Consider the following 26443-nt stretch of genomic DNA (forward strand, 5'->3'; position numbering starts at 1 on the left):
CTTGTAAAAAGCGCCTTCTCAAAGATACTTTACATATGGAATTATTGCTAGCCCCTCAATAACATTGGAAACTGTTGTCTAGTAATTACAAATCTTAACCTAGTTCGTAACTAGCTAAAAACGGACTAATATAACAGGTGACAAAGTAGATTTCTCCAAGCATTGCTGGTAGCTCCAAAGGTGTTCGGTGGAGAGGAATGGCGCTTTCCTCTTTACCCTTCTGAAGTTTGTGTTTCTTATCTGACTGTAAGCATCACACTGATTTAAAAAAAACATACCTCTACTACGTAACCAAGATCTCTCACATAATCTCTCTCCGTCTCCACTAATTCCTGTAGAACATAGCTGCAAAGTTACGAAAAGTGAGAATAATTAAGGGTGGCGTTTTGCGATATGAACAATTTCTATGCATGCAAATAATGTGACAACAGTAGGGAATACTATGGTGAAATATGGTGTTACTAAGCAACATGAGATTTTAAAAAAATATATCTATTTCAAGAATAGTTATAAAAGTACTAATGTTTCTCATACTGAAATTTGAAGTGTGCATGCCAAGTGGATTTAATATAATCAACATTCCACAAAGTGGCATTGTTAAAGGCCTTACTGGTTGTGGCAGCTACCATTTGTGTGAACTGAAGAGCCCTCCAAAGTAAACATTTTATGTTTCTGAGACCCTCAACTTTCCTGCTAAGTTTTTAAAAGCATTACAAGCCCAAGACTGGGGGCTAATGTGTTAGACAGGGGAAATTATTGCAATTTAGCTGGCTTTCCAGCAAAATCCTCCAACAGTTGAAATAATCAAAGTCTTAACTCGCTGAACAAAAGAGGTAGAAACTAATGTCTACAATAACACAGATTTTACAACACAGAAGGCAAAAGACAGATGCTCTTCTTAAGCATATAAGGGAAAGGGATTGGTGGGTTAGTCTTACTGTCGCCTTTTCAAAGAGCTGGACTTCCGCTCTTCCATCTCATCTATGGGCGAAGAGGAGGAGAGAAGTGAGTTGTCTGATGGATTGAATGATGGGCTGCTGCTGTCTCCCTGGTCCACCATCAGTGAGCTTGGACGATCCTCCAGAGCCTAAGAGGAAAACGATAAACAAGTGAGGTTGGGGCAACACCATCAGCACAATCTATTTCACATACGCATGCTGTACTTTTATCTATTTTAAGAACATGTTGATCATTTATTATTCTAACACCTTTGTCAACTGTGTACGGGTATTCACAACTCTCTCCTTCCCTGGTGGCGGCAAGATGTGTTGCAACGTGTATGGCCATTTGCAGGCACCAGAGGTCCTCCTGCAGCCCTCCTTGCTGCACCCAGCAAGCAGTTTCCTTTCAGGTCCACACCAACACAGGCTAACTGTGCCTAAGTCCAGGGTTCCAGGAAGGGGCCTGATACCAGCAATCAAAGCTGAAGCCTGGATAAATGAAACAAGTTCCTTATCTTGCAAAGTTTACTACCACGATAAGTGGCGACGGCCGTTAGCTTAGGTGACTGTAATCTGGATTGGCTCTCAGAGCTAAATGAATCTTCACGTTCAGAAGTAGTGTACCACTGAATACCAAATACTTGGACACAAAACAACAGGGGAGACTTCTGGTTTGATTCCCCAGTATGGCTCTTAGAGCCACATGTTTTGATAGGATTCCACGCTGCTCTAAACAGGGATAATAATAATAATAATAATAATAATAATACTTTATTTTTACCTTGCCCATCTGGCTGGGTTTCCCCAGCCACTCTGGGCGGCTTCCAACAAAATATTTAAAATACAATAAAACATCAGACATTAAAAACTTCCCTAAACAGGGCTGCCTTCAGATGTCTTCTAAAAGTCAGGTAGTTGTTTATTTCCTTGACATCTGACGGGAGGGCAGTCCACAGGGCGGGTGCCACTACCAAGAAGGCCCTCTGCCTGGTTCCCTGTAACCTCACTTCTCGCAGGGAGGGAACCGCCAGAAGGCCCTCAGAGCTGGACCTCTGCTGAGGAATCCATAGCCTTCCGAATATTGTGGGAATCCTGCTCTCATCAGTCCCAGCTAATATGGTTGGGGATGATGAGAGTTGTGGTCCAACAACGTATTGAGGGCCTCTAGGGCTCCCCCCAAAAGGAAGGAAAACATGCCACCCAACAAATCAGACTCACCATTTTACTCTTCACAAGCTCCTCTATTGCACTGACAAGTTCGGCTGCGCTGGGAGTCTCTGAGCTGGTAGGACGTACCAATAACCGGGAAGATGTCTGCACAATGGGGTGAGAAGCAGGAGGAGAGGCATCCCCAATATCAATTTGAGGCTATACACACTATCAATATTTGTCCCCGAGGCATCTTGCTAATGAACAAAATGCCCCTCTTTCCACTTCTTTTTTTTAAAAAACCCTCTATTTGACACAAGCACCAAAGGAAGTTTTAAATAAACTCTGGTATTGACAAACATTATTCTGCCTGTGTCCATTTAATGCTTTTATAATACCTGGATAGGATCTCATAATGCTCCATTTGCAGCTGGATGACTGGGGCTATTTTTTTGGATAGCCTTGATCTTTTTCTTTCTGTAGAACCTATCAAAGCTACTACGCAAAGCCAATGCCGGATGTACTGAATTATCTAAGGATCCTTTCCCAACCCTCCCAATTCAACTCACATTATAAAGCCACAGGGAAAAGAACTGCAATGAATGAACAAAACAATAAATCAACTGTAGAGTAGGCTAAGACTACTAAACAAGAAGCCAATTGATGATTCTAAAAGGGAGCAGGGTCATTTTGCTCACCATTCCTTGTGCCATCCATCTCCCCCAAAGGTAAGTGCAGAGTCTAGAAGATCTCTGTCCTCAAAAGCTACAAGATGCCAATTTATGGCTGCAACTGAGGATAAAAGGTGTTGACAGCAAAAGGATATTGGGAGGGTTGGTGGCCACTGGATTTGGCTTTCAGTAATTAGCAAACATGCAAGCCTGTTTGCAGATTACATGTACCATTAAGTAACTGGAAGCTAAACAAGGCATAATAATATGAACCTCACTTCATATTACAAGGACCAGCAGGGATGTACAGCATGCAAACACAGGTTATGTTGTTCTTCACCACTGGACGGACATGTTAAACCAACAGGTACAATGCTTCAGAACACGGAACTCTGTTCAACCTCATCTATGGGAGCGGAAAGATTAGCTCCCATAATTTAAAGAATAGTAATAATAATATGCAAATTTCATGTGCTGTAGAGTTAGCTTCGATGAGACAGGGGACACTGGGAGCGGGGCAAATGCGAGAACACACAAGAAACTCTAAATGGAGAGGTAGGGAAACTGAGCCAAAGCAGAGACAGAACATAAATCAACATAATGCTACAGGAAGAGTAAAAAGAAAAGAAAGAAAAGAAACAAAGGAAAACAAAAACGAAAAAAGATTAGTTATACAGTAATATAGCGGCTATCTTAGCAATTCTATCCAAAACAAGAGAAAACTCAGAAGCTACAATTTAAGCACAACTCAGGATGATGTATGGCAATGACACCGCCAACTGGAAAACTGAAGAATCTTTGCGATCCCGAGGGAAGTGGTTGTTATTTAGTGACACACGAATTAAGGTGGCCTGATAGTGCTAGCAGCTGGACAGGGATGTCACCTGAGCAAGTTTAAAGGGAAAGGGAAATAGAGGCAGCCATTGTCGTTGTAGTCCCCTTCCTTTCCACTCACTGTAACTGGGTAAGCCTTGGATGTGTATCAGAATGGCAATTCTCTCACAATGACTGACTTGAAATACAAATCAGGAGATACCTTCTTTTTTTAAAAAGCAATTAACAGCTTGGTTGTGTAGCACCAAAACGTTGGAGAAGAATTAATTCCCACAGGAATGCCATCATAAAATGGGAGGTGCATACTTACTTGTGAATTGTCTTTTTAATGGCTACATATTACAACAAAACATGCACTTCTCTGGTACATATGCCTTGCAGCCCACTACAGCTTGAGACTAGAGTATGCCCATTCCTGTCCAGATGAAATTTGCTATATATCACTATTTTTATTATTACCTTCAGGGATTTCCCCCAACATCAGCTTGGCTGCCAAGGCACCCTCACAAGTTCTAGAGAATTCTGGGAAATGTTCCTGAGTATACAAGGCAGTGCATAAGATACACTGGCGAAGCCTGTGGGCCTCACCATAGCCACATGAGAACGGAGATTTGACTTCCTCAGAACATGACCAAAACTGCTATGTAGCTACGCATGCATTACAGGGGGAGATCAGTACTGTACTTGCAAAGAAGCCTTTTTCCAGAGAGCTTGTTCACCATTACTGATCTTCTACTTTAGAAATTCCTACATGACATTTCCAAGGAATCCAGAATTCCCTGGAACACAGCTTGAAACCATGGCCCTAAGGAGTTCAAACTAAGGGATGGTACAAACATTACTAAAGTAGGAGAAGAAGAAGCTCAAGCAACTTGAATGCTGTCACATACTGAAAGTGGAGCTGAGATAATTGTTAATTTCGCCTGTTGCCTGACTGGAATCTGAAGAGGAAAACCTTGACTCTAGGCCTAGTTGTGAGAACTGATCCAGAGATTGTGGGAATTATAAATAATCCTTGTGGTAGAGGCATTCTTGGTTGCTTTAGTCCGAGTGGCAAGTTATGTTGAATTCCTAAGCATTGTAAGAAACTAGAAGATAAGAACCTGAGAACTGGACTGGTTACCACAGTTATACTATTATCTCAGACCTTGCAATAAAGCTGCAATAAGGAAATATGTGACTGCCAGACCTGCTTGTTTTTGTTTCACCCTGTCAGGGTGAAAAATATTAAGGAAATAGGGGAAATGCTTTATGGTCAACCTATTGAACAAGGAGAGAAAGAGAAAGATTCTCTGTAATCTTATCACCTTTTACCAGTTTTTCCCATATTTAGTATTATTTTTTTCCAAATGGAACAGAGCAAAATATTTATAATGCAAAAGCTTTTTTTGTACATAATAAAAGAGATTTCAGGTGTAATTACTGAGCCCAGGGAAAGGAAAATTCAGCCAAACCTAGTTGCTTGAATACGTCAACTAGAGCTTGCCACATTTTTTTTTCCGGGGTGGTGGTGGTTAAAATCCAATCAGGATGAAATTACACAAGTTCCCTTTAAATCACTATAGGAGAAAATGAGGGGTGGGAATGGGATGTGATTCATTTGCAGTGGCGTAGCGTGGGGGGTGCAGGGGGGGCCGGCCGCACCGGCCGCAACATCTGGGGTTAGGGCAAATCCACGGGTTAGGGGGCGCAAATTACTTGCCTTGCCCCGGGTGCTGACAACCCACGCTACGCCACTGTTCATTTGTGCCTCTGACAATTTAGCTAGGGACATAGCAATTCAAGGTGGGTTTATGGCACAATGAGAATTCTTGGTTGTGAGGGTAATGAGGGGCAGTGAATAAATTGCGCAGAGGCAGGAAGAGGCTGGCCTCTTACCCTAAGCTACTTTTCAAAGAACTTTCTGTGTTTCTGGCTTCAGTGAGACCAGTCCAGACAACTGTTTAGCAGGCCTACGAAAGATGGCATTTCAGGTTCATGGACTGGCGCATGTGTGTTTAGGAGTGGGGTATCAAGAGTCACAAAACAGTATCAGTGTTGGCGATTGAAGGGTTAATGATAAAGCCCACATTAGATTCTAGCCTCAGTTCAGATGGTTGCCCAGAATTTTAGACGAAGGAGGAGCGATTCCCTCAGCCCTCCTCTGTGCAATGATGTCAGCTGTGAACCGGGTGCTTCACATCAACACCCAATCACACCAACACCCGGTATGCGAGACTTCTGTTGAGTGGGAACAAACCACACGTACGATTATGAGTCAGCATGAGTGTGGGTGTCAGTTTGGAGCACCCTGTGATATAACTGCGTGTGTAAATATGAGCGTGCACGCAGGTTTGGGCCACTCCTGCACCATAAAAAGGCCTGGGTAAGTGTTTTAACAGAATGGAAAAGCCATTTGGCACAATAAACAGCGGTTAGAACTCTTAATATTGCCCTATATGTATGTCAATCATCTAAGTAGAGTCTACCCAACTAGGAAAGCAGATGAGTTTAAAAAAAAGTAAAGGAAGTTTTGAAATGCATTTCCAAACCCTGTGCTGCTTTTTCCTGCGATTCTGTGACATGGATAGCCAATCCCAAAGCTTACAAGGTGTCCATCAAGCATCATGCATGTATTTTTCTCACCATATTCTAAGAGAATGTGTGAGCAATGACTGGGCCAAGGTGGAAGCCCTACTTGCCCCGTAGCAAAACACAAGCATGCAACCGATGGTGGGTTTTATATTCTGGCATTTGTACTATTGAACAGAGAAGTCCTGTGAGAAAAAAAATCCCTTTAAAAAGTAGTTGACACTTGCACCCTCTAGCACTGTCAAGTTTATACGACACACAGGACTCCAGAATGGAGAAATGTGGAGGAATGGGTGGAATTTAACTTTTAATGGTTTGTCAAATTACTTTCCAGCCTTTAGGACTGTTCAGGTGCTGCTTCCCTCTTCACGCTGCTATGTATGGCGAGACTGAGACAATTTCTCTGGCTCATGCATATTCTTCCCCAGTCCTCTCACAGCATGCAGAACATGGCTCCAAAAAGACAGAAGTTCCTGTGTTTCTAATACAGTGGTATCTCGGTTTTCGAACGTCTCAGAAGTCAAACGTTTCAGTTTTTGAACGCCGAAAACCCAGAAGTAACTGCTTTGGTTTTCGAACACTTTTTGGAAGTTGAACGTATTGAGTTTTCCGTAAGTAAATGCTTCCAGAAGTAAATTCTTCAGTTTTCGAACATTTCATAAGCTAAACGGTCTTCCGGAACGGATTACATTAGAAAACCGAGGTACCACTGTATTCCAGATCTCCTCTAACACTTCCTATTTTAAAACCACCAGACAATACAAATGGTGAAGAGAGCAAGGATCTAGATGGAAGCACATGAACCTTAAAGGTCTGTTCCAGACTTTCCCATGCACAGAGATGAGAAACAGAAGCAAAATCCTTTCCAAGGGTGACAAAATGATTTTAGGTGCTTTACATTTAGTACGAGAGCTAGCATCTCAGCCAAAAGCAGCAGGGCCTCCAATGCTATGGAAGTTCTTAGCAGCTTCTGTGACATGGCATTCCTCAACTCACTGAATGGAGAAAGCTCTGACCCAGGTAGGGCTCCTTCTGTTGCCTGGAGCCCTGCGATAGCATCTGGGTAGGGGCTCAAATGTTTAATGTGCAAAAGAATCATTCTAAGGACAGGAAGGATTTGGGGGTCTTCCTGTCCATCTCTAGGAACATTTCACTTTGGGTTCTACCATGCTTTTATACACTGTGGGAGTCAATTTTACTGAACATGCAGGAAATTCCCACTGCTAGTCAGGATGTGGTTACCTTAACAATGATTAAGATCCTCAAGAAAACCACAAGGGTGTGGAAGGGGGGGGTAGGAAACCCCCAAATGCTGAAAACATCTGCTTTGCCCAGAATGGTGGCTTGTTGCCAAGAAAGCATAGCCATGATCTCACATAAAAAAAATACCCCGCCCTTCAAAAAAGGAAGAGGAAAATATTAAAAAGCAAAGTCACTGGTATTCCAAAAGTGCATTTGGAAAATAAGTATTGGGTGCAGAGCTAAGTCCGTGAGAAAACTATACACACAACAACAAAACCTGTATTTTCGAAAAGTGAGGTGTGAATCATGAGGTAAATTTTTGTTTATGTCAGAAGGCATAAATTACGCCGAGTGGGTGTCCTTTTTAAAAATTCAAACGATAAGCCTGAAAGCAGCAGAACGTCGAGTGAAATGCAACATGTGAAGAATCAGGTCGCTCAGCAAAACTTTGCGCTGACAAAGCCTTCCAATTTGAGATGAACGAAGGACAAAGGCAGACAAACATCCAAAAAGATGGAAGGAACTTCCGCATGCCACAGTGATGGAGGGGTGAGATGCAGGAATGAGAACAGCTAGGCAGGATGATGTTCTGAAGGTCTAGGGAGGCACACCCAGCCAACTCTTTCCCCAGACCTTCAGAAGATCAGTGACAATGTTCCTCTTCAGGGAGGCCTTTGAGAAACAGGACTGAGGTTGCTCTACTCTGTGCTGTGTGTCTGGCTTGCTGTTTTATTGTTTTTAACTGTGCAGACTTCAAACTTTTGTGGCGCAGGGATTTTATTACCACTACTACCACCACCACCACACAGGGTTCTGGATATGAAGAACCACCTACTACTCTCTTCCTGGTCTGTTCACAGGGAGCCCATACTGCTCTGCAAAATGTTCGGGTTTGACATGACACACTGTACGTCGATCAGCTTTGATTACCAAACACAAATCATTTCAGTCAAACCATTCTGCCACGGGATCTCCCTCCTTTCATTTATTTACCTTGTCATCCTGCGAATCTGGCTGGAGTAGACTGTGTTGCTGGATTGCCATTGGAGGGGGAAGTGGAACAGCATCAGCCCCTTCTTCACCTTCCTCCTCTCCACAACTCTGCATGCCTGACGAGGATGATTTGGAGAGCGTGCCACTGCTCAAACCCTCATTACGCCCTCTCTATAAATGTAACGTTAACAGTACTTAAGCATTTATATAGTGTTTCAGAATATGGAAAATACTTCATAGAGCCTCATCTTCTTACAGCAGTCTTACAATGTTTGAAGGCCAGAATTTCTGGTACATAGCCCAGTCTCTTACACTCTGTGAAAAACTGGTCTCTGCTCCCTCTCTAATATGCCATGAAAGTTATCAAACCCGAGAGCACTCTATAGACCCCATCACTATTCATATATCCTTTGGGAGAGTTCATCTCATTTTAACCTTCTGGTGGAAGAAGACAAGCCTCCCCAAAATGTGCTTTTAAGAAACATGTCAACTGACAGTAAAACCTGCAAAGGCAGCAGTACTGAGAATTTTAACTGGAAGCCCATCATACAAAATAGAATGGAAGTTCACTCTGTTACTGAATTTGGATTGTGAAGAGGGGTTTGATGTCCTTAAAAAAAACCAACAACCAACAATGTTGGTTCAAAATCAAGTGGGCTTGACTATGCCCTAGCTCAGACAAGCAAATAACCCACGGTTTATGTGCTATGGAAGAAGACATGCCGAATCTTGGGCTCACACACTCCTTCCCCTTCCTGGAGAATTTAAGCTTCCACTTTAAAACAAACCCACTGTATTTTCAAATCTTGGTTATTTCATACTAGAGCAAACACCTGTTCCCTAGAATTCTTGACCTCATAGCCTGGTTTATAGGAAGCCATTAAAACAGGTACCTGGTTTGGAATCGTGGGACACTGTGTTTTAAGAAACGGATAACTTTGCTCAAGCTGGGATCATGAGGGAAGGGCGGCAAGGAGGGCGTTTGAGCACAAACCTTGACCCCAGGTTCACAGGTCTTGGGTCATCAAACTGAGATCAGTATGTCTGAATTGGGTCAGAATGGTCACGTCTGTGTACTGAAAGTACACTACAGACACATGCAAGTATGTCTTTTCAATATAGCAAAATTGGGCTCGTGCTTCCATGTTAAAACTACTAAGGGAGAAGGGGCTAAAACACGTATAGTAAACCTCAATCAGAGATCGTATCTTGCTGGTACTTAAACTGTTAGCTAATGTTAGTTAACAGTTATTTTTTTACAACTGTCTGATTTAACTCTGCAGGATCAGAGTGCAATGTATCACATAGTATAGATCAGGACGGCAATCACAAAGCTTGGATGTTTCTGAATAGTCAAGATGTCCCGTGAGATTCCCTCTCTTTGCAGTGAAACATAGTGAAGAGAAATGAGGCAACACATTTTGAGGAATGGAAACAGCCAGATGTGGCTGTTTATGGAAGAGTGCCATGGAAGACTTAGAAAAGTTAAGGATTCTGGCAGCAACGGAAGACAAGGAAGTATCTCTCTGGTCATAAAAAAAACCCAGACCCAGACAGTGGTGCTTCTCCCAGTGTGGCCAGTGTGTCCAAGAACAAAACAAAAAGTACCAAGATGCCGTAGGTAGGGCCAAAAAATAATAATACCTGAATCGACACTCCTATTTCAACTGAGTGTACCTATATAATATTCAAAGAAAAACTTGGAAAACACACACCTCTTCAATAGTTTCATCTTGTGGTGTAGCAGCACTGTCATCGGAGTCCTTCTGAGAGCCAGTATCAGCGCTTTTGCGAACTTCGCCTCTCTTCTTATGCTTGTGGGCCAGTTTCTTGACATGCCCATCTGCTTTTCCGCTGCTAAGTCGCCTCACTGGGCTGGTGAGCCATTTCCTCAGGGTGTTACCCGGGCGCTTTGGACCTGGGGAACTCTGTGCCCCAATCATATGGGGCTGGAGCGATGTTACCGACGCAGGAGGGCTGGCATCATTGCTGGAAACGGAAAGAGAATCTGAAACAGAGAAGGGAATGGAATGATCAATGGAAGATCTATCAGCAACCACGCCCGTTGGGTAGACTTGACTTCATGTGAGGAATGGCGAGAGCCACGGGTAACAACTGCAACGTCGAAGCCGCTTTCTGGAATTTATCCAAATGCAAGGAAACTGGCGTGAACTCAACCTTGGTCATTGCGGAACACCATATTGTTACTTGCCGTTGTATGCATGGATCAGACACAAGACTCAGTTATAGGCACTATGATATGTCAGCTGTTGTACGGAGGGTCCCCTGCTGCAACCATGTGAGCCAGCTGGATTGCAGGGGGGGGGTTTCCACGCCAGTACTGCTGGCTCCCAGGTAGATATAATGTCAGTGTGGGGACTCTGTACAACATTGACCCAGCCTGAGTGGCTGGAGGTGGTAATATTGTGACATGAACTCCACCCAAGCGCAACCCGGAACTGTGCTGTAACAGCACATGCATATAAACCGGCATTACTAGTAGCTGATATTGATTAGCCAAGTTTCTCTCCCCTCCGCCCCACAAAAAATGCAAGCTATATTTCTCCTTTTCCTTTTGCACAGTTCTTTTCTAATTCTAGCATCAGGCAGGCTCTCACCCTATGCTTTTTAGATTCCTGCTAAAACCCTTCTTTGTTTGTTTCAACAAGGCTACCCAGACACATAATTTAGTTTATATATGCTTTGCCTTAGTATTTGACAATCGTGCCTGATTTTCAATGAATATTGGTATGCAAACTTAAGTGTACAGTAGTACCTCAGGTTACAAACACCTTGGGTTACAAACACTTTGGGTTACAGACCGGAAATAGTACCTCGGGTTAAGAACTTTACCTCAGGATGAGAACAGAAAGTGCACGGTGGCGGCGCGGCGGCAGCGGGAGGCCCCATTATCTAAAGTGGTACCTCAGGTTAAGAACAGTTTCAGGTTAAGAATGGACCAGAGGTACCACTGTATTCTACATGGGGTGAAAATAATGCTGTACACTGCAACCAACCCCCAAAATGCCTAGTATCTGAATTACAAGTTACAGGGATAAAAACACTACCTTATTTTAGGCCTCCTCATTACTGAGGTTGTTAACCCAGGCCTGGGTTGCATTATGTTAGGCTGCTGGTTGGGGCAATACCCTGAATGCCTCTCTATTAAACCTTGCCCCGCAAAACCACAAAAACTTCCCTGGATCCGATTACCAGATGAGGAAGACAAGTTCTAGCCTAGCTTTTTATACCTGTCACTTCCACATCGGGCACAAAATTGCTGCTGCTTTGTGTATTCTGCACTCAACAATTAAAATTCTGTACTCAGGACTCACACAACCTGGGCAAACTGAGCACAACTGCATAACTTATCTTACACAATTCGTTTTACACTTTCACAATTATTCTGAAATTATAAACTATGCAGCCCTTATCTTCACATTCATAAGGGGCAGAAGCTGCAAGGAGCGGGGAGACGCTCCCTTTCCTACGGAACTGAATTGCGCGCCAATATTGCGTTCTATGAGTTTTTATTCATTGCTGTATTAATTTTGCCCTCACCAAACGATTGTAGGCCATGGTGCACGTAGCAAAAAACAAACAATAACTCCGAAGTAAAACATATAGAACATTGCACAGACATAAGACCTCAAAAACAGTCTAAAATGCAGTGGGTGGTCAAAAACCAGTAATATCCCTTCAGGACCAAATCTCATCTCTGCCTAAAGGCCTGGACTAAGACATCTTCACATGTCAAAGGGATGTCAGCAGGGAGCAATTTAGCACATAGAGTCCTAATACTGTTTGAGGGAATTATCTCTTTTTTTTTTGCATGTGTGGGTGTGTGGATAGTGGTGTTACATTATATTGTAAAAAAATGCCCCTCAGTTATTATATAAAACTTGCTAAGAAACCAATTAGTTACTGCGTCTGCATCCATTTTAATGTCCTGTGAATTTTTAAGAAGATGTCCACCCACTAGTCTCCCAGATCTTCCATTAACAAGATGATAAATATTTATCCTACTTGTTAAGTCTATGAATGTAACTCACATTTCTCCAAGGCTAGTCAAGGATATTGTCCAAGTTCATAAAACTAATCATAAATACAGACACCAGATGAGCCTTTGGGACTCGCTTTTATCAAATATCTCAAGGGTGCACTTTTGTTTAGACTAGCCACAAACCCTCCAAGGGATAATTTACTACATTCTCCACAAGCTCAAAGTACAGCTCCATATGTACCTCTGCTAATGGAGGTCGGAGTTCAGGCAAAGTCCATTTAATACAACAAAACGAAGGAACTGAAGAGAAAGCAGAATAGTTAAGCTAGAACAAAAGATGGAAATCAAAATTTTACAGCCAAGTACTCATTCTAAACCCAAAGCAAAGGTCTCAGACCTTGCTCATCTGTATGACAATTTATGTGGGTAACGTTCAAGGAATCGCTCCTAAAGCCAAAATCACATATAGTCAAAACTGATTGGGTTCAATGGTGGGTGGGATTGCCAAAGTCATTTTTCTGGGAATCCTACACCCTTTCTAGTTTTTTGCCATGCGCATAAATGTGAATGCAGAGAAGTTAAATGCACTAAAGTTGCAGGCTCACTGTATGTGTGTAAAATCTCCGTAATCATGCCCTGTTGTTTGGTGAAAGAAAGGCATCTGCCTCAGATTTTCCTGTTGAGCTCCAGACAACTTAATAATATTTAAGACACGGCCAGAGGCAACAAAAAACCCATTTCCTCCCATGAAACAGATATATTTAATTTTCCTCTGCCAAACAAAACACACATCCAAGTGCCCCTTTCTTTAACTGAAATGTGCGCTTCATATAGGGTAGAGCTGACGCTTGCTACTACACAATTATTGCTCGACTGTATGTCCACTTAGGATCAATACTGGGAGAGACAATTTGGTGTCCAGAGATGAAATACCTGCTTTCTAAATCTACCTGTGCAAAAGCACCTTCTCTCTCCCTTTCCTCTGTTTGCTATTTCCAGCATAATGTACAAAACTCCTCAGGGGGTATTCAACTTGTGTTCACTGGACTGGTCATGTTGTGCGGATGCCTGATGATTGTCTTCCAAAGCAACTACTCTATTCCGAACTTAAAAATGGAAAGTGTAATGCTGGTGGTCAACAAAAGAGGTTTAAAAACTCTCTCTCAAGGCAAATCTTTAAAAACGCAGTCTAAGCACCGACAACTGGGAAACACTGGCTTGCAAGAGCTCCAGTTGGAGAACAGCCTTTACCAACGGTGTCATGGGCTTTGAAGACACTCGAACTTAGGATGCAAGGGAGAAACCTGCTAAGAGGAAGGCATACTTGGCAAATCCACACCGTGATCAACTCCCGCCTGAAACCAATGTCCCCACTGTGGAAGGACGTGTGGATCCAGAATTGGCCTCCAGTATCACTTACGGACTCATAGTTAAAACCGTGTTTACGGAAGACAATCTTACTTGGCTACGAGTGATTGCCAAAGAAGAAGAAGAAGGAGAAGGAGAAGGAGAAGGAGAAGGAGAAGGAGAAGGAGAAGACCAGACACACTGGAATTAATGAATGCTCCACACTAACAATTTCTTGGAAAGCCTCACTTGCATGTTTACTATTACATATATGCAGCTTCTAGGTTTTTTTTACTCCCCCAAAATGCTTTCTATGTAGTAATGCCATGCATTCATGTGACATATGTTTGTTTACGAACACATTTTATTATATACTTGTCAGAGAACAGGGCTGTAAATGTACTTCTCGGATAAAGGTTTCCTATTATGCGACAGCAGCACTCATCACCTTCAGCTAAGCACATGGATGACAAATTATGGAGATTTTTTAAAAATACCTCTATGTAAGTCTGTACTTGTCTAAAGTCAGATAACCCTAAACGTTACAATACCAGCAATCAAAATAATGAAACCATTACATTATTCATAGAAAGCTGCCCTTCTATTTCTGGTGCCTAAGGTAGTGAATCTACATTCCCGAGTGACTGACTAGTGGATGTGTGTTTTTTTCATGACAAAAAATAACAGAGTTTCAACAGGCTTTCTCAGATGAACAGAGCTAGCCCCTGTTCCCAGTTCTTGCTATTTAGACCACCAGCCAGCAGGGGGGAAAAAATCAAATATCTGTATCTTTAGAGTACAGATACAGGTACAAAAGGCTGTTTTGTTCTAGGTACTGTAATCAGTGGAAATGGCCACTGTGCCATTTTATGAAAAGGAAAAGGAATATTTTACTATGAATCACTATGTGGAAGCCCAAACAAAAAAATTTTCATTTTCGCTGTTGACATAATGAGGATCATTTGTTCCTTTTTAACAGCAATAGTCTTGCGAGTTGAGAGCATACATTAAATAGAAGCAGAGGGCTTGTGTCACTTTGCTGCCTCTCATACAACACTCTCGTGTGGAGTATCGGAGAAAAACTGGACTGACACCAAGAAGGCTTTTCTGCTAGGAATCCTCCTCAGGGGCCTTTGCAAATCAAGATATCTGAACTTAATCTAACACACACTGCCATGCTATGTGGTTATAATCCTGCACTGACCTCCTTGGAGAAAGGGTGGGGTGCAAATGTAGGAAACTAAGCAGTTGGCTTAGAGACAGTAAGTTCCATAATTAAGAGAGCCGTGCGTGTTCCTTGCTGGGTTTCAATGGGATTGAGCCCACAACGTAAAACAACACATTGTAACCAGACTATGCACACCAGTGTAAAAGACTCTACTGGCCACAGGTTAACCTGTTTGGAAATGTTACAATTCAACATCAGATTAGTTCCCCAAGGGCATGTTCCACTTGCCTGCCCTGCTGTCAATCAAGCCCACCTGTATGTTCTTGCATAGTAATATAGCTATTATAGTTCACAAAAAAGCATCTAGCATATTCTCAGGCCCCCATCTGTGACATGCAGAATGTTACTGGCAAACCTTACATGACCATAGCAGAAATTACAGACAGCATATATAAAGTGCTTTGAAAATGTGTGTGTGTGTGTGTGTGTGTGTGTGTGTGTGTGTGTGTGTGTGTGTGTGTGATTAAGCACACAAGAAGTTCTGCATATAGATTACCTGTAGGGAAGGGAAACCAATGAAAGTTGTGGTTACAACCGAGTCCCTCACAGTCAAACTGCGTTGGAAAGAGTGTTGGAAAGAGTCCAACTTGAAGTCATTTCCTTTCTTGTTGATATGGGAAACAGGCCATTTCTCAACTCATATGAAATTGCTCTTTTTCTGGTCAAGTCATAATAATACTAAATTGAAGGTTTGACTTGAACACCGGAGGTGTTTGCTTCTCTACCTCATTGGAGCATTTTCTCTCCTTCCCATGGTTATGGACACCTTTTGAATAGCTCAGTTGGTTAGAGCGAGGTGTTGATAGCGCCAAGGTTGCAGGTTCGATCCCCAGGTGGAACAGCTGCATATTCCTGCATTGCAGGTGGCTGAACTAGATGATTATCTGGGTCCCTTCCATGATTCTATGACAAAATGTGCTGTAGTAAATAGTGTGTTGTGATGGGCATAGAGACCTAGGTTAGAATTCTTATTCATGTTCACTGTATGGTCTTGGCCACATCACTGTCTCTTAGCCTAACCTACCTTGCAGACAAAATTGAGTATATGAGAGAGAGAGAGAGAGAGAGAGAGAGAGAGAGAGAGAGAGAGAGAGAGAATGAGAATGAGTATGGAAGCTGACGTGGCTTCCTTGAAGTAGAATTAAAGAATCTAATAAAATAAAGCAACAAGCCATCATTTAAGCAGCACAAAATTCTTATTGGGGCACGCCATGATTTGGGGAATCTCATTAGTACAAGCTTATTCTATGTTTTTCTCCTGACTTAAGGAGCTCGGTTGTGGCAAAACTTACTCACATCTGTACCCTACATATTCCAAAGGCTCAAGGGCAAAGGCAGTGCTCCCTACGCATGCAGACAGATGGACAGTTTTCATTAGACCTTCCAGGGCCTATCATAATTTCCAGCCTACTTATGTGAAGAAAAGGACACTAAAGACTGATCGAAAGCTAACATGAAATCTAACATATCCATGGCTATTAGCAAAGGTGGCTAAATTGATTTGCAGATATACTGTACCTCCGAGTACCAGATGCTGGGGTCAAACAAGAGATAGTCAAGTCCAGCTTAAGTGTTTCTCAGGCGTGTTAGAAAGGATACAACTGTTGTGCTAAGTGGATCTTTGGTATGGTCCTCCAAGCAAGGAAAATATTATGTTATAAGGTTCAACAAAAGCCCAAGGATAAAAGCTTCTTTTTTTTCCAAAGGGGCCTTAATTTCAACCTAGCATTCCACTCAAGGCAGACATAAAAGCAGAAGTGTCCAATTCCTCCACGGTATACTTTCTAAAAGCCAGATGTGACACATATGCTACTACTGAGACAGTGGGCTGTGTATCCCCTCGAGGCATAATTTATGGCCAACAGAGCAGGCTATCGACATAAGAAGCATGGAGCACTCCACATGTCAATGGCCAAGGAAGGAGCAACAACAAGGAAGGGCCATTTCACACATTACACACAGCAAATCCTGGTTTGTTATTGTGACTAAACAGAACCAAGAGTCATAACCAATATTGTTTCCTCAACTAGCGTAGCCGTTTGATGCTCATTTCCCGTCGTGTAACATTTTTGCTACACATTTTCAGTGGACGGTTCTTCTCAACACTTAAAATATGGTGAATGAACAGATCTGACAGCTAAAAACCCAATCTGGTGCCCTCCAAATATTTTAGATCAGGGGTGGCCAACTTTCAAGAGACTGCGATCTACTTTCAGAATTAAAAACTGGCAGTGATCTACCCCTATTTTTGGGGGGTTCAGCTCAAAGTTGTTGAGCTTTCCTTAGGGAGGAGAAAAGCCCCATTTTTAGGGGTTAACTTTTTTTTGGGGGGGGAGTTAAAGGCAAGGGTCAAAGGGGGTAAAGTCACTCACAAAAAGATTGCTATGGATCAAAACAGCTGCACAGAGAAAACTCCCATCTTCCTTTCCAGAGATCATACAACAATGGAGGGCAGGGCAGGAGTCAGTTTTAGTGACGCTAAGGAAAGGGAACCAGAGATTGACCGCAATCTACCAAAATCTCTCGGGGATCTGCCAGTAGATTGCGACCAAACTGTTGTACATCCCTGTTTTAGACTACAACTCCCATCAGCTGTGTTGGCTGGTGGAAAACATCTGTACTGCAAGATCTAAGAGGAGCCCACTCAGAGTCTGGTCTCCATTGCTTGGGAACAAGGGCAAGTGCAAAGGAAAACAGACTACTGCCCCCTGCTGGATCTCTGGCATGCTGCTCTGCATCTGAGCATGGGCACTGCATTTGCCTGCTGACTGCCCTAATCCTGGAACCAGGCATTAACAGCATTCAACCTACATATACCGCCTTTGCCCTGCCCAACAGTGAAGCCAAGCAAGGACACAGTGCAACTGGGCAAGGAGAATTGGAAAACCGTACATGTTAATATGCTGTAAAGTGACTGCCATGTCCCAAACATGTACTTTTATGAGTTCTTAACCTTCGACCGCAACCAAAGAGGAAACGGGACTCAAATCTCCTTTCCCCTCCAACGAGGATGCTTTCCAAACTACAAAAGGAAAAGTATCATTCATGTTGTTAGTAGCCAAGAACAAAGGATTCCATCATCACTGAATCAGGCATCACTTTATGTGATGCAGTTAATAGAGCCAACTTTAGCCCTCTCTCTAGATTAAAACCGGAGGTTTCGGATTTATACGGATATTACTTAAGGGCTTTCTTCTGGCAAAAAAACCCATCACTGTGCTGTGGGGCTTGTTTTAGCATGAGTGCCAAGAGTTCCATGTTTCAACCGATATATTTTTGTGGTATGGCTGGTTTTCTGCACTTCCAAGGTCATGACAAGTTCTGATTAAAACACAGTGTTCTGAATGGGGGGGGGGGGGAAGCTCTGCAGCTTTTGCCACTGAATCGTTTCTTAGCTCTTTTTGCTCCAGATCTCAATGAAAAAATGATGAATCAGTTGATGAAATAAAGCCGCTGCTAGGTGCATGAAATATCCATTTTTAACAACAACAACAAAATTAACAACAACATGCCACTGCTCCTCTCTGCACCCCAAAGGATAAACACAAGTCAAAAGCATCACCACTTTTCTTCAACTTCAGTTACCCATGTTTTAAAGTTGCTTTAAAGGTATATCTATAAAAGTATCTTGGATTCAAGAAGTGTGCAGGCAAAAAGCCTGTGCAATCATTATATAGGTACTTGAGAGACCCAGCTTTAGTTGCAATCCTTCACTGGCTTGGTTCGCACATAGAGCTAAACCATGGGTTGATTAAACTATGATTTATTTTAAAATTGTTAATGTGATCATCCAACTTTTACCCAATGGTTTAACTACGGCTTATTTAATGCCAACAAACCACAATACGAAGTCATGGTTTGTTGTTGCCTAATGAACTATGCTTTAACTATGGCATGGTATTATGTGTGAAGCCAGCAATTTACCCACCTCAGACACTCATCAAGCTACAAAGGCAGAAGCAAAGAGTAGTTGGAAAGAAAACAAACTGTGGAGAAACAAGCTATTGGGTTGTTTGAGCAGCTGCAGGAAAACTTGTGGTTTGTTAAACAAACCATGGCTTAGTATTATGTGTGAACTACGGCACAGAGTGAATGCACTGCAGAAAACTTTGATTCACTGCTATGCAATGTGTGTAATGTTCCTTAGAGAGTATGAAGTAAAATCACAGTTGCACAGCAAATAGCTCCAGCACCAAAACCTCACCAATTTTCATAGGAATTCCGCAGCAAACATGTTTCATAGCTAGGGCATTGATTCTCAAACAGTGTGTTAACACTGCCAGAGAGGCTGAAATGCATCTTGAAAAATTAAGGTACTACACTAGATGCACCCAACACTTTATATCGTCCAAAACATTGAGCCAACATCTCTGTCCCAATATATCGTCTTGAAAGAGGCAAAGCATATACCAGGATTTCCTGGTATTCACAGCTGATGAGTGCAGGGCAATTGCAGAACCATCACTACAGTCTAGAAGTCAAGCAAGATGACAGGAGGCAATATTAATGACTATTATGCATTTGCAATGATGTCGTCTACCCATTTTTCTGGGATTCATCAAGAGTATGAAATTCTCTATTTCCAAGTGTCAAGGGCATCACCAATTTACATCTAGAAAAAGAAAAGTCAAAACTGTACCCCAGGTATCTAAGTTAAGGAATCACCAAGGTAGGGAGTGATAAATTATAAATATCCTTCTACTATATGTACAAAGAAGATTATATTATATTCCTCTTGGGGTGTTAGGGAAGGGCTATTACTTTCAGTGGGGAACATGTGCTCCTTTGTCTCTAGAAACAGATGGACAGCAACATATTCCTCTTCCCTTCAGAGCTTCATGCAACTTGCAAGCAATGCATAAACTTTGATGGGATGCAAAGCTATAAGACTGTTAGGAAAGCATTCCCCCCCCCCATTATCTGATGGAACATTGTTTTAATAGCAAATGTATTGAGAAGCTGTGGGTTAAGTAAATAAATCCCCAATGTATTTAATGGGGTTCAAAGTCAGAACTTCCTCCATATGGATGTTGCTTAACAAAGACTTACAATTCTCTGCATATGAAAGTAAGAGAGAGAGAGCAGGGCATAACTAAAAATGCTTCGCAGGCAAGTTCATGATCATGTAATAATACAATGTTGGCTTATAACACATGCATTTAGTAATGCATAACATACAATAGAAAAAAATGTCTTCAGCTGATGAATTAGTAACTAAGATTTGAAGGCTCTTTAGGAATTATGCAAGTATATGTTTTTCCCCCTTCCTGAGACATTACAAGAAATGATAGAACCAAAGTATCCACTTCAAAACCAATGGGGACCAACATACCCACAAACACACTTATTCTGGAGTAGTCATAGTGAAGTCACTGGGACTAATCCGGAGGAAGTGGTTTGAAGGCTATGACTAAGATTCATAGAAAGATTCATGAAAGAGCTAGGCAGGTGAACAGCTGGGTTTAGATGTCTAATGGGATGGCTCTTTGGGGTTCATCAGAGACCTTTTCAGCCCCAAGAAATCTGGCCTTTTTGGTTTCCATCAAATTTTGAGAAGTTCAGCCTTCTCAAATCAGCTTTGTAGCACTGAGAGTTGCCGCAGAGCTGCTTCCCAATCTGTAATGCAAAAAGCCCCATGCTATGGAGGCAAGAACATTGTCCCACTGCTTATGGGTCAAAACAAGACCCTTAAAAAGACACCCCTATTTAGAAGTTCAGCTTAGCTGGATCAAGGAAGTGAAACTCTGAGAGATGACGCTTTAATATGTTTCTCCCCTACCTTTTCATGCACCCTCAGCATTCCCATGCCAAGTTGCTATTAGCTCTGACAAACCCCTCCAGTTTTTCCACCTTTAATGGCCTTCAGAAAGGAGCTTCCAGCTAGTTCACACATACATGATGTGACCATCTGACGCAAAGGGGCTGCACAGAACTGACTGCACAGAAAAGCACTGGGTTTGACTTGAAATGCAAATGGTGTTTTGATTTGCAATGGCTCAAATCCTATGCGAGTTCCCATTTTTTTTATTACCACTAAGTTATGAACCTAACATGCATGAATTAGCACTACAATACATTAGAGAGGGGATGCGGGTGGCGCTGTGGGTTAAACCACAGAGCCTAGGACTTGCTGATCAGAAGGTTGGCGGTTCGAATCCCCGCAACGGGGTGAGCTCCCGTTGCTCGGTCCCTGCTCCTGCCAACCTAGCAGTTCGAAAGCACGTCAAAGTGCAAGTAGATAAATAGGTACCGCTCCGGTGGGAAGGTAAACAGCATTTCCGTGCGCTGCTCTGGTTTCGCCAGAAGCGGCTTAGTCATGCTGGCCACATGACCCGGAAGATGTACCGGCTCCCTTGGACAATAAAGCGAGATGAGCGCCGCAACCCCAGAGTTGGCCATGACTGGACCTAACGGTCAGGGGTCCCTTTACCTTTACATTAGGGAGAACTGATATTTAAAAGGAGCAAGTGGGTGGGAAGAAAACGATGGGGGTCTCTCACTGTATTGTCCCCCCCAACTTTTATTAGCTTCTAATCCCCTGAGTTACACCCCTAGAAATACCCTCTCACCATATTGTGGTTCACATGCCATGTGGGTACGAGGTTGGGCCCCCGTCTCTTCTAAAGCTCTTTGGAAGAATTCGAACCTCAGACCACTTCCATCACAGGCAGAAATTTTGTCCCTAAACTCAAGCTAACAAAAGCCCATTCAGGAGCAAATCGTTATTTCCTTAGACACCCTCCTCCCCTCTCCATGGGCGCACGTGAAAATTGTTTTCCCCCCCCTTTCCTTTTTTAAAAAGACCTTCAAGTTCGTTAAAAGGGAGATTTCAACTGGAACTTCCTGTTTATGAATTGTGCACAAAAGAACGCTTGAGAGACGGTCCCCACTGAGAGAAGGTAGGAAACACAGGCCTGCAGTGCATTAGCCGGCAGACATGCCTCTCCCCAGCACCCAGATGTGCTCTCTTCCAGGGGAGATTTTGCAGCCCATTGTTCTGGCCGACTCTGGCGAGGGTCTACAGCAACACATTTAACAACTTCCATCTGTGCCACAAAGGCTAGGGCTACGCACTTCTTTCAGAACTGGCTCGCATCCAAGAGTTACACCACCCTGCAAGCTACACTGGATACTTTACTGCATTCCAGCCTTCACCCTCTTTTCCTGAGCGCCCTTTCCCAGCAACCGCCTCACGGTAACACTATCCCTCAAGTAGAAACGGAGAGATATATTACATGCACGCACCATCGTGATACTGGATGTGAATGTTAAAAAAAAAAAAAAGTACTTAACGAGGAAAGCTCGTGTGTTCCATTTGAGCCATAAATCTTACCTGAAGTACAGCCGGAATCAATTACGGCAACAAATCCTGAGCACAAATATGAGAGCCCTACGTGAGCAACACCTAACCCCACTCTTTTTCAGCCTCTCTATGTAGCAGCTGAAGGGACACGGATGGTGCTGTGGGTTAAACCACAGAGCCTAGGACTTGCCGATCAGAAGGTCGGCGGTTTGAATCCCCGCAATGGGGTGAGCTCCTGTTGCTCGATCCTTGCTCCCGCCAACCTAGCAGTTCAAAAGCACGTCAAAGTGCAAGTAGATAAATAGGTACCACTCTGGCGGGAAGGTAAACGGTGTTTCCGTGCGCTGCTCTGGTTCGCCAGAAACGGTTTAGTTATGCTGGCCACATGACCCGGAAGCTGTACACCGGCTCCCTCGGCCAATAAAGCGAGATGAGCGCCGTAAGCCCAGAGTCGGTCACGACTGGACCTAATGGTCAGGGGTCCCTTTACCTTTTATGTAGCAGCTACAAGCTCTCTCTGCAGGGCGATAAAACGCACACAACAGGAAGCAGTGCCCCCACAGAAAGGGATACACGTGCCCCAGTCCAGATTACGGAATCACAGATTTGTAGAATTGGACGGGACCAGGGAGGTTCGCCTAGTCCGACCCCCTGCAATGCAGAAACCTTCCACCCAACGTGGCACTCGAACCCACCACCCCGAGATTACGAGTCTCATGCTTGTGGATCTTAAAGACTTGCGAGACCTGTTTCTTTTACTGAATTTATACGGTTCTCTTCCATTCGGGATGATTTTGTTTTATGATTGTTTTGTCTGTTTTATAAACAGATAAATGAAGTGGAAAATCAGAATGCATTTGGATTGTGGGGATCAGATGCACTGAATCTGCGCTACAGCTCCCCGAAAACCATAGTCCCACGTGGACATGTCTTGCAGTGCTTGGGAATACTCAGTGTGTGCAGTCTCATGGCAAGAATGGAGCATTTCCTGCTCTGGAAAACATAGGGCAGCCCAGGCTTACTTTCATGGGGCTCCATTTGCATATGTTCGATTAGGGTTAATATAATTTTTTAGTAACTAAAAGGCAAAACTAATGGAACCCTCTTCCCCCTATTTCCTGTTACACTACAGAATGCATTAACATGTCTCATGTTTCTTTCGGTTTCCATCCATACTGTTCCATGTTACCTTTACCAGTGAAACATGGCTTCGTATGATCTGTTAAGGAAGTAGGAAGGTATGCCTCTGGTTATTTGAAAATAAAAGTCAAGTGTGTCCATAACACAATCCAATATACAGTGGACGCTCGGGTTGCGAACATAATCCATGCAGGATGCACGTTCGCAACCCGCAGCGGTGCATCTGCGCGCACACGGGTTGCAATTCAGTGCTTCTGTGCATGCACAAAGCGCGATTTAGCTCTTCTGCGCATGCACGACCTCCGAAACCCAGAAGTAACCGGTTCCGGTACTTCCGGGTTTCGGAGCGTCCATAACCTGAAAAAACACAACCTGAAGCGTCTGTAATCCGAGGTATGACTGTACATTTCCACTGCTCCCTACAGTGGAAAAAAAATAAATCTATTATTATTATTTATTTATTAAATTTGTATACAGTCCTTCATCCATAGATATCAAGAGTGGTTCACAACATAAAATTACAATATAAAAAACCCAAAACCTAGCTAAGAAGCTGTTGCTTTTGAGATAGCTAGTAGTGTTTTTAAAATATGTTTTTGTTTGACTCTAATCTCGCCCTGTTACATTTCCCTAAAGAATCTTACATTGGGGCAGAAAAGGGGGTAACAGTTTCTCTTCTCATTCTTCCTGGGAGAGGACTTTCTCTATAACAACTTGTTTAAGGCATTGTGACGTAATAACACAAAGGATTTTAATCTAGATTTTAAAACATGTATGAATTTCAATACTCAAAGAAAAAGTTTGGTGGAAAAGCATGCTTGCTGCCCAGCTGCAGCCAACATCCCAGTGTGATATAGCAACTATAGATGTCTGGAGGAGAATCAATATTGAAAGGGCTCTGTCTATTTTAAATAGAAGTGACCATGTATCAAAGAGGAGGCTGAATCTTACAAATTTCAGTTCTTATTTACAGACATGCAATATGTACAACGGTAATTAATGAGGTTTCGGTTTATACAATTTCAGTCATTTCTGCTGACTTGCCCCCAGAGCATCCTCTATAGGTGTTAACAATGTGAGGAGTTCTGCACAGATCAAAAGGAAACAGGATAAAAAACCAGAATGGACTGCACAACACCCAGGAACTTTATAGACTTCCTGCCAGGTGATTCAGCTCATTGGAATGCAAGCCATTTGCTAGCCATTTTTAACTTGAGGCGTAAGTGGGAAAACATTAGGATGGCCTTGGAAATATTGATTTCTGCACTAAAATGTGCAGTAATGATTAATAAAGTCGGGAGGCTTTGACAGACCTCGAAAAGAGGAAAAATGAATAAGCCTAAATGCCAATGCATGGAAGTAATAGTTTCAATTAATTTTTAGATAGTCATCAGCATGCATAGCGCATTGGCCACAAACATGAGCTTGAGATAATCAGATTCTTGCATGAAAGCAAAATTCTCTTATAATGCATTTCTGCCTCATGTTTCCCCTCTTAGGTTGCTCACAGATCCAGTATGCTTTTAAAAATGTGCCATCTAGCCAGGTGCACTTACTTCCTGCTGCTTGTGCCCAGCGTGAACATGCTCTATGAGCCTAAGCTGGCAAATGCAATGCACAACTGAATGTGCTTTATCTACCTGGTTTGGTACAGCATCTATCCGAACGACACTGCAGGCTGTGGCATCTGAGAAACATTCCTGCTAAGTAACGCATCTGGGAGGTTGTCAGATGTTCCTCAGAGAAGTTTATGCTATCTTTGGAGCTGGAATTTATCATGAACAGCACAGTGAGATCTACAGACTTTTCAAAAGGCACAAGAACTCTTCCACTACGAAGAACATGAAAGGTACACAGTTCCATGCTGTTTCCAATTCATTTCAGACATTTGTCACACATCAGCCGTAATTTTTCCACAGTTGAAACTCCTCCAGCCCAGATGCATGCCCCAGGTTCAGTCTACCCAAACTGTTCCTAATTCACTTTGAGCTTGCAATCCTAACTGGTAAGCAGTTGTGAAGCCAGTGGGATTTGATTCTGAGTAAGTTATAAACCACAGAGCCTAGGGCTTGCTGATCAGAAGGTCGGCGGTTCGAATCCTCATGATGGGGTGAGCTCCCGTTGCTCAGTCCCTGCTCCTGCTAACCTAGCAGTTCAAAAGCACATCAAAGTGCAAGTAGATAAATAGGTACCGCTCTGGCGGAAGGTAAACGGCATTTCCGTGCGCTGCTCTGGTTCGCCAGAAGCGGCTTAGTCATGCTGGCCACATGACCCGGAAGCTGTACGCCGGCTCCCTCGGCCAATAAAGCGAGATGAGCGCCGCAACCCCAGAGTCGGCCACGACTGGACCGAATGGTCAGGGGTCCCTTTACCTTTACCTTTAAGTTATAAACAGGATCAGGCTGCACATGAACATTAGAATGCCTTAGATCCTTAGAATGCCAGTGGCTGCATTTAGATTACATTCAAGATAAGTAGGGAAACATAAAGATCCAGATACATTTTAATCAACCTCTATGACAATGGGTTTCAACAGTCTCTAGTGCAAATCCTTGTAATTTCTATTCATCAAGCAAGTTTCAAGTATCCCATTCCTTTCACCCAGAGAAACACAGACCTTTAAAATTTATTACCATAGTTAGATTTAAGCTAATGGCTGCTCATGCGGGCAGACTAAACAATGCCACAGAAGAAGATAAAACTTGTTTTGGAACAGATAATGACATCTGATAATATTGAGAGCCAATCAACCCATTTGTTGGATGACTGGTCTGGTACAACAGGCAAACAGAAAAATCTGATCCCTGATAGGTTTGTGCATCTTTGTAATAGTGTATAGAAGACACACAGTTAGCATTGATGTATTAATAGACCGCCTCCTTTTTGATTCCTGACTTGCCTGATCATATTTAATTGGAAATGTTTGATTTGTAGATGTTTGAATCTTTTCCCCCCTTGCTGGAGAAGGATTTCAAAAATTTGCATAAGATAAATGACATTTTAGATCATGCATCTCTCCCT

General features: G+C 42.8%; 1 protein-coding gene across 9 annotated transcripts in view; it reads right to left on the reverse strand.

Annotated features, from left to right (window-relative positions):
- Nucleotides 1-26443, reverse strand: part of TRIO (trio Rho guanine nucleotide exchange factor) — a 268089-nt gene that overhangs the window by 33735 nt on the left and 207911 nt on the right. For 8 of the 9 annotated variants that reach the window (XR_014550935.1, XR_014550936.1, XM_083624561.1 and 5 more), the window contains exons 35-39: nt 10117-10409; nt 8402-8572; nt 2160-2255; nt 939-1087; nt 279-345 (exon numbers count right to left, since the gene is read on the reverse strand). Coding sequence is in view for 7 of the 9 variants with exons in the window: in XM_083624561.1 (XP_083480687.1) it covers nt 279-345; nt 939-1087; nt 2160-2255; nt 8402-8572; nt 10117-10409 (776 nt within the window). In the remaining 2 variants the exon portion in view is untranslated. Of the gene's footprint in view, nt 1-278; nt 346-938; nt 1088-2159; nt 2256-2283; nt 3365-8401; nt 8573-10116; nt 10410-26443 lie in introns of those variants that run through there. The other variant, XM_083624566.1, reaches the window with a different exon arrangement.

The sequence above is a fragment of the Podarcis filfolensis genome, assembly GCF_964270895.1.
Source record: "Podarcis filfolensis genome assembly, chromosome: 7".
Classification (NCBI taxonomy): Eukaryota; Metazoa; Chordata; class Lepidosauria; order Squamata; family Lacertidae; genus Podarcis; species Podarcis filfolensis.